The sequence below is a fragment of the Mirounga angustirostris genome, unplaced genomic scaffold (assembly GCF_029215605.1).
Source record: "Mirounga angustirostris isolate CCGP_5_RB_7025 unplaced genomic scaffold, mMirAng1.0.hap1 SCAF_10, whole genome shotgun sequence".
Taxonomy (NCBI): Eukaryota; Metazoa; Chordata; class Mammalia; order Carnivora; family Phocidae; genus Mirounga; species Mirounga angustirostris.
Window position 1 is genome coordinate 15,770,354 of NW_026991718.1, and position 14,965 is coordinate 15,785,318.

Genomic DNA, 14,965 nt, shown 5'->3' on the forward strand with positions numbered 1-14,965 from the left:
CCTCGTGAGCAGTCTTTGGCTCGCTACCCCTCGAGAGCCACACAACAGGACTTCCTTGATCGCAGCAAGCAAAGGTTCGTGCACTTTCCAACCCAAAAGGAGAGCCGGTGGAGGCCTTTGGCAGGACTGAGACTTCAAAGCCTGCTCCTGGGGTCCTGGTGGACCACTGAGTTTCCTCCCAGTAAGGTTCATTCTCTCTCTCTTTTTCTTTAAGATTTTATTTATTTATTTGAGACAGAGAGAGCACAAGCACAGGGAGGGGCAGAGGGAGAAGCAGACTCCCCCGCTCCGAGCAGGGACCCCAGGATCATGACCTTAGCCGAAGGCAGATGTCCAACCAATTGAGCCACCCAGGTGCCCCAAGGTTCATTCTCTTGAGGGCCCATGTAGTCCAAGCCCCTGGAGCTTGATGGCCTTTGGGAGAGCCCCTAGCATGTTTTCCTAGGACCGAGGCCCCTCAGCTTCATTCCATGAGAAGACAGAAGAAGGAACACCTGGTCATGCTGCCTCATGATTTGCTCCGGGGAGGTCACCCACCTCCGAAAAGCACTGTGCCATCTTGCAATAAATCTTCTCCATCTGCCTGTGCAGGACAACTACAGGGAGGAAAACAAAGATGAATATCATACAGATGAGAGAAAAGCTTTCAAGAACCAAGAACCAAGGCCAGTCAGTGCCCGAGCTTCCAGGCTGACGGGGTTTTGACCCCTCATTTTCCCCTTCATGGGGGGCCTCCAGTTCCTTCCCTCAGGGTTGCCCATCTGCTGGACCAGGAACCCCTACCACCATGAACCAAATGTTCGTGAGCCTCAGCTGGAGCCCAGGGCTCCCTGGAGGCTGTGGGGAGTGTCACTGAAGGTGGGGCCCGGCCTGGGGCAGCAGGGCTGACCCCTTGGAGAGGCAGACAGCTTCTGGGCTTCTGGGCTAATGAGCCTCAACTTATGGTTCCTCTTTTTAAAAATAGACTTTACATTTTATTTTATTTTATTTTTTAATATTTTATTTATTTGCGAGAGAGACAATGAGAGACAGAGAGCATGAGAGGGAGGAGGGTCAGAGGGAGAAGCAGACTCCCCACTGAGCAGGGAGCCCGATGCGGGACTCAATCCAGGGACTCCAGGATCATGACCTGAGCCGAAGGCAGTCGCTTAACCAACTAAGCCACCCAGGCGCCCCTAAAATTATTATTTTTTTTAATATTTATTTATTTATTTGAGAGGGGAGGGGCAGAGGACGAGAGAGAGAGAGAAACCCAAGCGGACTCTGTGCTAGTCAGCCGCCGGGCTTGATCTCATGACCCTGAGATCACGACTTGAGCTGAAACCAAGAGTCAGACACTTAACTGACTGCGCCATGCAGGCGCCCCAAAAATAGACTTTACATTTTAGAGCAATTTTCAGTTCACAGCAAAATTAAATAGGAAGTACAGAGAGTTCCTACATCCCCCCCCTGCCCGCACACACAGCCTCTCCCGTTATCACCACCCCCCGCCAGAGCGGTACGTTTGTTATAAATGATGAACCTGCACAGACCCACCATCTCAACAAAGTCCAGGGTTTACATTAGGGGTCGCTCGTGGTGGTGTACATTCTATGTGTTTGCACAAATGTAGAATGACACGTATCCCTCCTTACAGTATCATACAGCGTAGTCTCACTGCCTAAACATCCTGCGTGCTCCATCTGTTCCTCCCTCTTTCCCCTCAGTCCCTGGTCACCACGGATCCTTCTACTGTCTCCATAGTTGTGCTTCTTGCAGAATGTCCTGTTGTTGGGATCATAGGGTGTGAAGCCTTTGTTTAGATTGGTTTCTTTCACATGCATTTCAGGTTCCTCCATGGAAGGAAGGTCTTTTCCTACCTTGATGATTCATTTCTTTTTTGTGCTGAGTAATATTCCATTGTCTGGATGTATCACCGTTTGTTTATCTATTCACCTACTGAAGGACATCTTGGTTACTTGGATACTTCCAAGGTTTGGAAATTGTGAAGAAAGCTGCTATAAACATTGGTGTGCAGGTTTTTGTGTGGATGTAAGTTTTCAACTCCTTTGCGTAAATACCGAGGAGCAGGATTGCTGGATTGAAGGGTTAAGAGTATGTTTAGTTTTGTACTATGGTTCCTTTTTCAACAGCTTTATGGACATACAATTTACATGCAATAAAATTCCCCTATTTTAAGTGTACAATTTAATGAGTTTTGTTTATAGTCATGCTCAAATTTTAGAGTGTTTGTCACCTCAGAAAGTTTCCTCAGGCACCCTTGCCCAGCCCCAGCCCCTGGCAACCACTGATCTGCTGTCACTATAGTTTTGTTTTGTTTTTGTTTTTTTAAAGATTTTATTTATTTATTTGACAGAGACACAGCGAGAGAGGGAACACAAGCAGGGGGAGTGGGAGAGGGAGAAGCAGGCCTCCTGCCGAGCAGGGAGCCCGATGCGGGGCTCGATCCCAGGACCCTGGGATCATGACCTGAGCCGAAGGCAGACGCTTAACGACTGAGCCACCCAGGTGCCCCTATAGTTTTGCTTTTTCTAGAATTTCATATAAATGGAATCACCCAGTTTGCAGTTTTGGGGGTCTAGCTTCTTTCACTTAGTCTGTGTCTGACATCCACCATGTCGTCGTATCTGTTAGCATTTTTCTTTTCTTTGCTGAGCAGTTTTGCACCGTATGGGTGTCCTTGTTGGTTTATCTGTTGACCAGCTCGTGGATACGCGGGTTCCTTCTTTCGGTTGGGTGTGTTCTGAATCCTGGTGCTATGAGCATTTGCATATGTCTTTGTGGGTGTAGCTTCTTTCCAAAGGGGAATGCAGGAACCCCACCCCCAGTCCTGGGAGATGAGGAAGCTGGAGGAGGCCTGAGGCATAAAGAGGAAGGGGCATCACGTCCAGGCCCTCTTCACAGTCTGGGCAGGCCACAAGCAGCCAGGACTGCCAGAAACCTCTCTCCACCCCACTTTCCCGCCCCAGCCCCGCCTGGCCAGAGGCTCTGTACAAAGGGTCAGGGGCCAGGAGAGGGAAACAATGTGTTTATTTCCTCGTCTCCATGGTGCTGGGAAAAGCTGTACTTGTTTTGGCGTGCGGGGTGTGCTGGGACGAGCTCCCTGATGCATGGCCCTGCAGGTGTTACTAGTAATCCCCATCAGAATGATGTCTTCTCCAGAGGCTCGTTTCCAGCATGTTCCATCTGCCCTCCCTCTGGTCACCCTCCACGGCCCATCCAGATCTAGGACGCAGGTCACATCCCAGAGCCCCTAGCCACCAGGCCCCTCTGTGGATCTCTGTGGATCCCCTCTGTGGATCCACAGCTGTGGCCCATGACCCTGACCCTACGTGCGGTGGCTGAATAGGCTCTGTTGCCCCGTGTGGCACATGGGCTCAGATAAGCCAAGAGGCTGGCAGAGAACACAGCCTCTCACCTCTGGCCATCCTCATAGAGCAAGCCCCATCGGCTTCCCCTTTCTCCCCCAAAGGTCTGGCTCTCACTCTCAGAAGAGTGAGAAGGAGCACTTGAATCCTAGACCTGCTTGCAGTGCAACAAACAACTGAGTCACAATGTAGTGGACTTTCAGTTCTTCACATATAATGTGTACTATGCGTCAGGTCCCGATCAAAGAACTTTACAAATATTAACTCATTTTCTCCTTACAATGACCCCAATGAAGCAGATTATTATCCCCATTTATAGGTGAGGACACTGAGGCACAGAGAGAGTAGGTAACTGGCCCAGGGCACACAGCTGGCTGGTGGGAGAGCGGAGAGCTGACCCACACTTTCGGCCACTGAGCTCTGCTGCCCACGGGTCGGTTTGCTGGTTTCATTCAGTCATTAATTTGTGCAACTGTTTTATTGAGGTATAATTTAATGGTATAACTTAATCTAAAATTCACCCATTTTAAATGTGCAGTAGAAGAACTTCATTAGATTTATAGAATGGTGTAATCATTGCAACAAACCCCCCAAAAGATCCTTTGCGTCCATTTGCAGTCACTGTTCGGTTTGACCTCTAGCCTGACGCAACTGCTAATCTACTTTCCGTCTCTGCAGATTTGCCTCTTGTGGAAATGCCAGGGAAATAGAATCATACGCTCTGCGGTCTTTTTGAGTCGGGCATCTTTCGCTCAGCATGATGGTTTTGAGACCGGTCCGTGTCGTGTAGTCATCAGCACTTCGTTCTTTTTTATTGCTGAGTAATATTCCACAGTGTGGCTAGTCCAAATTTTGCTTATCCATCCGCCAGCTGTGAACATTTGTCTACAACTCTTTGTGAGGACATGCGTTTCCCTCTCTCTTTGGGTATATTCGTAGAAGTAGAATTGCTGGGTCATATGGTAAATTCAGGTTCACCTTTGAAGAAACTGCCAGACTTTCACCGAGGTGCTGAAGCATTTTCCATTCCCGTGCCCGTGGATTTTACAGTCGGCGGGGGCCAGGGTTCCCGTCCCAGGGCCACCCATAAAGCCGGACGAGCCTGATGAGAATCCCAGACCAGCAGGCAGTAAAGCGAGGCCCTCGGGCCCCCGGCAGGTCAAGCAGAGCCTCTCTGCTGCTCCTGATGGTCTGAGAAACAGGGAGACACGACGTCAGCTGTTCCGCTGTCATCTAGAAGGATCACCTTCCGGGACCAACAGCACTTGCCGGGGGAAATCAGCAAAGTGGCTATTAAACCAAAAGGAAAATGTGGAGACGTCGAGAGAGATCTCACCAAGTAAGAAAAGCCACTGGAGAGAGCAGGGGAGGCCCCCTCGGGCTCCTGGTGAGTGGGCCAGTGGCCCTCAGGCTCTGGAGGCCGCTTCCCGCCACCAGCTCTGTCACGGCCTTTTCCAGCTTCCTCAGACGCCCAGTGAGAAGAGGATGGGGTGACGGCCGGAGGGCAGCCCTGGCGGCCAGCGGCCTGGGAGAGCCGTCGGGTTTCCACTGAGCCAGGCTTCTGAGCAGGAGGTGCTGTGGCCCCGCCGGGAAAGGCCTCCTCCGCACGGCGCACCCCTCTAGGAAGGGGGACACAGCCCCCCGTCAGCCGGGGCCGCTCCGACCACGGCCCACTCGCCACTGTGTACTACATGTTGCCCCAAAGAGTTGTTTTCTTAGTAAGGCTTGGGGTTTCCCTATTCAGTGAAGAGATGCAACGGTTGACGAAGAGGTTTTGACATTTCGGGTAGCAGCTCCAACGGGAACGCTGACCCTGGCCCGTGGCAGGCGGCCCACAGAGACTCCCCGGCACAGGCAGGGTCCTGCTGCCATAGCCACGGAGCCCACAGGCAGGGCACTGGCCGGATGTGATGGGACGGAATGGGACGCTGCCTGCCTCAGCTTACTCCTAACAGCCCATGGCTCAGGACAGGAAGTAACGGAGACCCAATCTGGGCCTGTCATCGCTCGGGGAAGAGAAGGCACGATGGCCCAGGGGGGTCAGGCCAGCCCTTGGCCGCGTGGGGAAGGACCTGGAGCTCCACACGTCACACACTAACCTCTGGTCACAAGTGATGACGGAGGCTGCGTCCGCTATCAGACGCTCTCCTAAGTGTCTCCCAAACCTTATATGGTGAGTTCCAGATGGCAGCCGACGGGCCCTCAGAGAAGGTCCTTGCCAGGCCCTGGAGCAGACAGTAGAGGTGCGGAAACCATCACTTCAGCCTGCCGGGAGGTCCCAGGCCCTTAGTAACCATACTGCGTGGAACAGCGTCCTCCCAAAATTCACGTCCACCCGTACCCATGAATGGGACCTTCTTTGGAAATCGGGGCTTTGCAGGTGTCATTAAGGTAAAATGAGATCATACCGGGTCCTAATCCAATGGCTGGTATTCTTACCAGAAGAGGGAATTTGGACACAAACCCAGAGCAGACACAGAAGAGATGGCCACATGAAGACAGCGATGGGAGGGACGCAGCTACAAGCCAAGGAAGTCCAAGGAGTGCCAGCAACACCGGAAGCCGGAAGAGGCAAGGAAGGATTCTCCCTGGAGCCTTAGGAGAGAGTGCGGCTCTCCCAACACCTTGATTTCGGATTTCTGGACTCCAGAACTGGGACAGAACAAATTCCTCTTGCTTCAAGTCACCCAGTTTGTGGCACTTCGTTACAGCAGACGGGAGGCTGGGCTCAGGTCACACGCAACACTCTGTGCGGGCGGGTGTCGGAGGGGAGGGAAGACGGGGTGAGAGGCTGCACAGGAGGGGGGTGCCTCCTTCAGCGGCGTCTGCTGTTTGGACAGGAGGCCCACAGAACAGAACTGAAACTGGGGGCTCAGCACGGCTCATGGCAGATCCAGCTTTAATGGCTCATGGTTCTCCAACTTTGGGACCCCTATCGTGCCTGGGAAAGGTACCGTACCCCGTGGGTGCTCAGGAGACGTTCATGGCATCTCTCGCTCCCTGTGTCCCCCGAGCCCCGGAGCTGGGCCTCCTGCCTGGTCCTGGCCTCCCTCTGGCTTCGCCCTGGATCGATGGCAGGACCGGCCAGTCGGGCTGGAGGGAGCTAACTCAGCTTTACTAAAAAACCAATTTAGAGGCTGCTGCTGGCTGCTGAGTTGGCAGAGATGCGTTGGCACCTCTGAAAGTTGTCAGGAGGGATTCCTGCTTACCCAGGCTACGGGCTCAGCCCATGATCGCCGCTCCAGAGGCTGTGGTTTTATCCTGAGTGTGAGCCATGGAGAACAAGAGCCCGAGGTCAGCCAGGAGCGGGATTAGCATCGGCCCTCCAGGTTATGCTCACCACGTCGTTCCATTCACCACGTTGTCTGTATTCAGCACCTGGCAATGAGTGCTCAGTGCCCAGGCTGGATGCCGGGCCGAACTGAGCTTGCCGGCAGCTTCTGACCGCCCACCCAACAGCCGGCCGCTTCCCATCAGCGTTCAGCTCGTCCCGGGCAGGGGTCCCCCTGCCATGCGCGAGTGACCAGCCCACGGAAACTCTTCCAGCACGAATAGGACGTCAGAGTCCTGCTGGTCCCTTTACGAGAGCCCAGGGGAGTCTCTTCACGTGGCACTGTGGGCTGTGGGGTAAGAGGATGTCACACAGCCCAGCTGGACTGAAACCTAGATCCTTCCATGCCCTGAGCCCGATGGCTGGTTTCTCCAAGGGTCCTTCAGTCAACGATCCCCACCGGGGAGGCCTCAGGGTGCTGACGGGGAATGGTTTGGAGTGATCAGGGTTTGCACTGAATAGTACGCCACTCAAAAAGGCTCTGGGTGTTGACCAGGCCTGCTCTGGGCAGCCATCAACCCACGCAAAGCCCCAGCAGACCGCGAGGTGCCTGCTGCCCCGTTGGGGCCAGCATCCGGGCCCTTCTCTCTTCCCCAGGGTATGTTCAGCCGGACGGCCGGGGAGCTGGACGGCTGAGCAGGATTTCCCACACCAGGCCTCCCTGGAGATCCCAGGGGTGGAGGCAAACCAAAGCCTAACGCTGGGTGTTTAATCTCCGCACAGAGTGTATCAACACGGTGCCAAGGGAGCAGTGAGGCACTGAGGCCAGAGGGCCCTGAAAAGCGGCTGGACTTTTGCTCTCTTGTCTGTATCCAGTGTGAGGACTCGAGCTCTGGGGCAGCCGCCAGAGCTCGTGGAGGAGAAGGAATGTTCCAGACAGTTGCACAGACATGAACACGGGGCACCAGAGCTCAGAAGGGTGGGTGCTCCCCAGAGAGCCCCACTGCACAGCCTGGCAAGGCCAGGAGCTAGGAGGGGGACTTTCCAGCAGAACTGGAGTTCCTGGCTTCCCAAGAGGAACAATGTCGGGAGGGAAGGGGACTCCGGCCACAGATGGCGCATCCTGCCCATGGAGCTCCCAGCAGCTTCCAAAGGCCACTGTCCCCCAGTTCCACCTCTCCGTTTTCTTTGTCTGGCGAGCTCTCAGCTACAGGCTCTTGGCTGTGGGGTCCTTCTCAGAAGAGCCCAACTGTTTGTCCTTGGGAGCCAAGACCCCAATTCAAGCTTGGCTACAAGAGCCAAAGCCAAGTGGTGGGAGGAGGCCAGTGTTGGCCCACAGCCTGCCCCGGCTCAGGGCCTCGCTGGCTCCTGAGGACTAGTTCTAGTTCTCCAGTGGCTGTCAGTCTGCACAGCCATCTGCCCAGGACCTCTGGGGTCCTGGCACAAAGCAGCATCTCAGACTCTGAGCTCCAGCAGGGGTGAGGAGGCCAGGACAGGTGTGTGTATGGAGGGGTGGGTTTACTTGATGTCGGAGCTTAAAGAGCCGAAGACCAGTCCAAGCCTAGGCCAGTCCCCACCATGAGGAGACGGTAAGCCCGGAGAAAGGAAGGGTCCTCTTTCCAGACTGTTTGCAAGCATCCTGGCTGGCCAGTTACTGACCCAATGATTCCTTTGGGGCCTGGGCCTCTGGCCCCTCTGCCTCAGTTTACACAGTGGAATTCTCCCTCTAGCCTCAACTCACCCTACCGAGCAGCAGCCTGGGGGCCTGGGTAGAGCCGTGGCAGACCCCAGGGTCCTTCCAGGGCAACTCCCCTTGCCGAGCCCACTGTTAACAAGATAATCCCCCGCCCTCCCCAACATTCCCCATTAGCCCAGGCACAGAAAAAAACCACCATTAACAAATGCTGGAATGAGTCACTGACATGAACTTTATTGGATCACTGGGTGTCATGGGTTCACCAGATCACAGACCCGCAGGGGAGAACCAGCCACAGTTCGAGCATCATTATTCGGGGACGTGCACATCCTCACTTAAGTGTCTAGGAAGCACCAGGCCCCCAGGGAGGAGGCCAGTTTGCGTGGATAAACCCAGGCCCCCAAGGAGGAGGCCAGTCTGCGTGGATGAACCCACACTGGAATGACCCCTTCCGGGCACCTGGCAGCTGAGCCCCCTGCTCCGATGGCACAGTCGCTGAGCGGTGGTGGCAGAACAGAGAGGCAGCCCTCCCCTCAGCACTCACTCCTTTCCAGGCCTGGCAGGGTGCGGGCGCCAAGGCCTGGCGCTGAAAGGGGAAGTGGAGTGGCAGGTGCGAGGAGCCCTGGGGCCTGCGCAGGGCCCTGGGGAGAGAGGCCCTGGAGGCCGGGTAAGGCAGAGAAGGTGTGCAGCTCTCAGACCTCACGACTGCCTACTTCCCGTCCCTCTGGCCCAGGCTGGGGGAGGGCAGCCTCCTCAGACTGGACAGCTGCTGAGGGTGCCGGGGTGCAAGAGACGCAAGACAGAACAGAGGGGGTGGTCCCACGCCGTACGGGTCTGGGCACAGGGCAGGAGCAGGGTACTAGAGGCTGATGGTGGCCAACAACCAGCTTGGTTGGGGGCCTCCCTCAGAGCTTGCGGTTGCCCCCGATCAGGAAAGCATCTGGGGTTCTACTTCCAAACCCCCTCCAGGGTCCTTTCAAGCAGGAGAAGCCGAGGGACAACAGGGGTTACATTTCACTAAAAACTGTGTTTCATTAAAAACTAGTACGGAACATGAAGAATATATTTAAAAAGATATTCTTTGCTCTATTAAACATCGTTCACTGAGAATTTCCTGAGCACTGTGCCATGCCCCGACCCGGGTGCCAGGGCGTGGGGGGTCCAAGGGAAGTCTAAGGCACTGGCCCTGCTCTGGCATAGGGCTCCTTCTCCCTGGAGAGACGGTCCCCACTGCTGAGAGGCCGGTGAACATGTCCAGATCTGGGGGACAGGGAAGGCCTGGCAGCACCCACCTCTGGACAAAGTGCTCCAACCAGTAGCCAGGAGCATCTACCTAGGCCCCCCGTGAGTAGGCCTAGCTGTAGGCCCAGGCAGTGTTCGGACCCCGCTGCTCAGAGCTGTAAGGGTGGACACTGGCCATATGGCCAGAGGCCCCCGGAGGCCATGGTCTGGCCAGGTATTCCCTGGGAAAGGAGGGAGGACGACCAGGGGCTTGTCAGGCCGTCCACACCCGAGAGAGGCAGGGCTGGGCCTCGTGTCTCCCTCAAGATGGGCACATGGGAAGGTACCTTGCTTAGCACCTGAGGACCAGAGGCAGCTCAGGGACACTCCACCCAACCAGGCTCTCCCAGGTACCCACGCAGCATCCGTCCCCCGGGGACCCTCTCAGATCCTGCAGGCCCCCAGGAGCCACACTGCCCAGGGACTCCAGCCCCCACTCCCAGGCTGGGTGGACCCTCCCTACTATGCAGTAGGCACGAATGGACACAAAGTTTCCCTGCCCTGAGTAGGACATCCCAGGGTCCCTGCAGTCTCAACTTCATCCTGGGGGCTGAGCTCCTGGTTAGCAAGGCACCCCACATGCTCTCCCCTCCACATCCATGTGGCTGAGAGTTCGGGCTCCAATTCCTATGGTGACCTCTCTCTCTGTGCCCTGCAGGGTTCTATGACCCCACAGGCAAACAAGACAGGACAAAAACCCAAGGCAGTACAGGGGTCCTATGACCTGGGCGTCCACCCCCTCCCCTGGGAACAGAGGTCCTGGCCCTGCAGGGCACAGTGCCCACCTCACCACATCGTTCCGGGGAGAGGCTCTGCCGGCCCAGGGCCAGTCCGGGGGGTGGGGGCGTCAGAAGAGGCTGGGGTCGGCCCGGCTGGGCGCATCGTGGTCCCGGATATACTGTAAGATGTCCATCTCATCCATGGCTTGAATCTGTTGCTGCTTCCGCTGCCCCGCCACGGCCTCCGACAGGCCCACTCGGGGGGGGACAGCTGGCTTTCTGGGAAGCGCCAGCCTAGCGGCCACTGGTACTTTACACTCAGGCTGGGGCTTGGGGGTGGGCTCAGCCCCCAGGTTCAGAAGCTGGTCCAAGTCCTCTTCAACTCTAGGGAACCAGAGGGGAAGGGAAGCTCTGAATATGACCGCCCCGCAAAGGGAGCAAGGCCCCGAGGCAACGGCACCCCACTCTGGGGAGCACGACAGGCCGTGCCCCAACCTCTCCTTTCTGCCAGCCTGCCCCCAGGGAGGAACTGGGGGACAGGCTTTGCCTGCCCCACAGCCCCACAGCACAGGGGGAGCAGAACCGGCCCCTCGGCAGCCTCTGGAGGGCTCTGCTTTTCACGTGGTCCCCCTCTAGACGATGGCCCTTTAGGGGACTTGTCCTTCAACCTCTCAAGAAGTAAGAGTAACAGCTGCTGGATGCAGAGCTCCCGCTCCGTGCCAAGCAGCCCAGACACAGTATCTTGTTTTATCCCCAAACCCTTTGGGGGTACAGCTGCTGTCCACCCTGCAGACGTGCAGGCTCAAGCCCCAGGCCGAGCTGCCCGCGAGATGACCGCGTGTGAGGCTGCCTGAGTCAGGACTAGGGCGTCTGACTTCAGAAGCTGAGCCCTCATCTGGACCAAGTTCAGCCCGAGAAAGACTAAATGAGGGGATCTGACCATGGTGGGGTGGGGCTGCCCATCCACGGTGCCCACTGTGGGCCACCCGGGTGCTAGACAGAGCCCGCCAAGAGCGGAGCCATGGTCCCGGACCTGAGAGCCCACCGTGCGGTGGGACTAAAGCCCACAGCAGGGGGACGGTCACACAGGACCCGCCCCAGGTACCGGACGGCGGTTGAGCAAAGCAGACCACAGCCCAGCTCTGCCCTCTTTGCCTGAGGAGCCCCTCCTGCCAGTTCCTGGCGGAAGAACTCCATTTGGTCTGGAACCAGGAGACAGAAGGAGACCCAGGGATGGGGGCAGGGGGGAGTCTGGTAACACTATCATAGGGGCTTTCACAGAGTCACACGGAAAATTCCCTTTGAGATCCTAGGGCCAATTTTTGAATTCTTAAAAGAGGATTCCTGGCCCTTCACGTGCTTCCTAAACCAGCGACCAGCAGAGACATCCACACAAGTGCTGCCCACACCTGGGCAAGGTGTCTAAGGGCATCTCGGTAGGCTGCATGGGGACAGGGGAGGAGGGTTCAGGTGCCGGAGGCAGAAGACCCCAGTGTCCCCAACCGCGAGACGGTAACGGCGGCATCACCCAGCAAGGGCTGCAGAGCCGCCGTGGGCCCGGAAGCACAGCACCGAGCCCAGAGTGCAGCTCCGTTTCTCTCCCGCTACGCTTTCACCAGCGGCCTTGGGTCCGCTTCATCACGCTCCTTTCCTGGTCCTCAGTCTCCCCATCTGTCAATGGGATCCAGCTCAGACATGGGCCGGCCTAGGAAGAGGCCTGTTTGGGCGTGGCGTGCCCAGCACCACCCTGCCTGCCAAGTACCAGCTGCCAGAGGAGCTCCGGGTCACCGCCTGCGGCGGGGCAGAGACCCCAAAAGCAGAAGTCAGAGCCTCTGCGGATGGCAGAGATGTCCTTCCAGTCCAGACCGAGAGGGCCCGGCCCAAGCCAGGCCTCCGAAGAGAGGTAGCTGTCTTGGGCTTGCGGCAATCCCCCCAAGTGTAACCCAGCATGGGCTGCTCCTGACCAGCACCCCCAAGCAGCAGCTCTTCCCTGAGCTCCCCACGGCAGGTGCTGGCTCCTCCTGCATCCTCCACTGGAGCTGGAGCCCAGGGAAAGCTTGGGGGGCACTGAATTATCTGCACGCAGGGGCCCGTAGGGAAACAGACCAGCAGCTAACAGCCCATGTCAGCGTCCAGGATTTATACAGCTGGGGCAAACACTGCTGGGAACTCACCAGAAGCTGCTGAGGTGGTGGTGGGGGGCAGTCACACTCGGGGTATAGGTGGTGGCGGGTCACCCCTTCCCACGTGCTCTATTTGTACCCAGGCACCCTGAGTCACGGCTGGAATTGGGTCCCACTAACGCAAGGTCCGGCTCCCAAGGAGAGGCTGTGGGGAGCTCCAAAGACCCCAGCCCCACTCCCCCTCCCCAGGCCCCTGCAGGGGACAGGCCACCCACTGGCCTGGCTGCTCAGCAAGAGGGAGCTGAGGATTGTCAGACTCCAGCACCTGCTGGGCACAGTGCTCTGGGGGGCTTCAGGCTCACTGATGGCCACGATGGCATGAACAGACGCGTGACAGCATCGGTGAATGAATGAGCATCAGGAAGCTTTTTTATCACAAGGAACCCCGATCGCTGCCCGGAGAGTCACAGGGCCAGCACAAAGGCGAATAGAACCCGGCTCCCGCTCTCCGAACGCGAATTCTTTATCACCAGCTGTGTGGCAGAGTGAAGGCAGGGCCACGGACACCCGTTCTCCAGTAACCCCCAGAGGGCTCTGGGGGATGCCAAGAGGCACGCCAAAGGGAGAGGGTCCCCGAGACCAACGGGAACGTGCAGTACCCCACGCTGCTTCCCACTCATGCCCTCAGAGTCCTGCTGAACACTGGTATTGCCCCAGCCATCCGGCCACAGAACCCCCTTGAAGGCGACACCGGAGTTCTGCAGAACGCGGGTCGGGAGGCGCTGGTGTCAGACTCAGAAGGAACTGTGCCAGCGCAGTCCCTGGGGAATGGCCTCCCTGGGACGCATGGAGTCCTGGAGATGGCGGAGCCTCCCCGGGCAGGGCGCACTCAGAGGGGCCCTGCCGCCCTCCTCACGGCTGAGTCTGCTTCCCCGTGCCTCAGTCTCTCCTCTCAAGACAGCACCGCCCCAGCTTCTCCCAGCCTGCCGGGGCGGTCAGGGCCGAGGACACAGATGACAGTGAAGAGACGCCAGGGACCACGGGGAGCTGTAAAGACGAGACAGCGTTCGCTGTGACCCGGGCACTGACAGGGCTGCCTAACAGCCGAGGCTGCTAACGAGGGCGCAGATGACAGCCTCTCGGCACCACGTAACCGTTCCTGGAAAGACACAGCTCGGCCTCCCGTACACCGCTGAGCAAGGCTGCGTTCTGGGGGCACGGATGATGCAACGGAGACGCACAGTCCCAAGCACGCGGAGAGCGCAGCCGGCACATGCCAAAGCCTGGGGAGCGCTGCCGGCCCGGGGCGGGAGGCAGATCTCCCAGCCTCCTCTCCTCTAAGTGCTTCGAGAGTCCTGGAAGGAGCACGGAGGACAGGACACAGGCCGGTGTCCTGTCCTCCAGTTGGGGGAGCCGTGGCCTTGGACCAGTTACCTCTCCCACACTCTGCTCTCTAAAACAGAGATCGAGCCTAGGTGGGGGGCCGTTGTGAGGATGAAATCGGGCCGCATGTGGAGTCTAGCACACAGACCACGGCAAGTGCTCTGAATAGGCGCTGGCATTGTCCACCCACCTCTGCGGAACAGACTACGCCTCACACTCCCTTCTCCAGCCCGCGCTGGGACCCTGCCGGGACTGGCCGCGGTCCGGCACATCTGCACTTTGCTACCAAGAACCCATCTTAGTTGTTCCCAAACCCACTTATGCCAATTATACTTGCTCTTGCAATTATATAATTTAATTATTCTTCACATAAACTATAAAAGTGTGAACATGGAAAGGAAAAGACTTGTATTCATGAAGTTCTTTCTGGAACCTGCAGGGCTGCGTGGGGCTGTGGCCCACCCCCACCCCAGGCCCCCCCACTGCCTCCTGGTCAGAGCCGACCCACAGGCTCCTGCCTCGGAGGGGCCAAGATGGCCTCCCTTGGAGGCCGAAGCTGGGAGACGCTCCCACACAGGGATAGGTCCCTGGCTCTATCTAGGCTACTCTCAGGGCTGGCGGAGAAGCACCGAAAGGGACAGGTGGTACCTGAACAGCTCCGCGTGGGACATGGGCCCTCCACTCTCACTGGCGGCAGGCAGCAGTAAGGGGTCACCCAGAGGGACTGCACCGCCGAGGTCAGGATCTTCAAACAACTTCAGGGCTGTGGGGAAGGAAGGAGCAGAATGGTCCAGAGGACGTCCTGGCCCGTCCTCAGCTGCCAAGGGGGTACAGGTGGAGACAGCCTCGCCCAGCCTCCTGGCCCAGCCTGGAGACAGTGGGCAAGGGAAAAGGCTGAGCACAGAGAACCCGAGGAAGAGGCCCAGGTGGGGAAAGAGGGCAAGGGACAGCACTCAAAGGTGACGCTGAAATTGTCAGGACATGTCCTCAGAGCCGTGAGGCCAGGACTGTGTCTGTCTCATCGGTGTGTTCTCAGGCTCAGCAGAGTCTGGCCCTCATTGGGTGGTCACCAAGTGCTGGCTGGATTAATGGGGGACAGCATCTGTCCATCCTGAATGAGGACC

General features: G+C 57.5%; 1 protein-coding gene across 3 annotated transcripts in view; it reads right to left on the reverse strand.

Moving 5' to 3' along the window:
• Positions 1-234: 234 nt before the first annotated feature.
• The window catches only part of HS1BP3 (HCLS1 binding protein 3), a 37,928-nt gene continuing 23,197 nt past the window's right edge, over positions 235-14,965 (reverse strand). Inside the window, exons 6-7 of one of the 3 annotated variants that reach the window (XM_045884167.3) lie at positions 14,490-14,604; positions 235-596 (exon numbers count right to left, since the gene is read on the reverse strand). In XM_045884167.3, the coding sequence (XP_045740123.1) occupies positions 530-596; positions 14,490-14,604 (182 nt within the window). In that variant the 3' untranslated portion in view covers positions 235-529. Of the gene's footprint in view, positions 597-8,549; positions 10,720-10,742; positions 13,506-14,489; positions 14,605-14,965 lie in introns of those variants that run through there. The other 2 variants (XM_045884163.3, XM_054509610.2) reach the window with 2 other exon arrangements.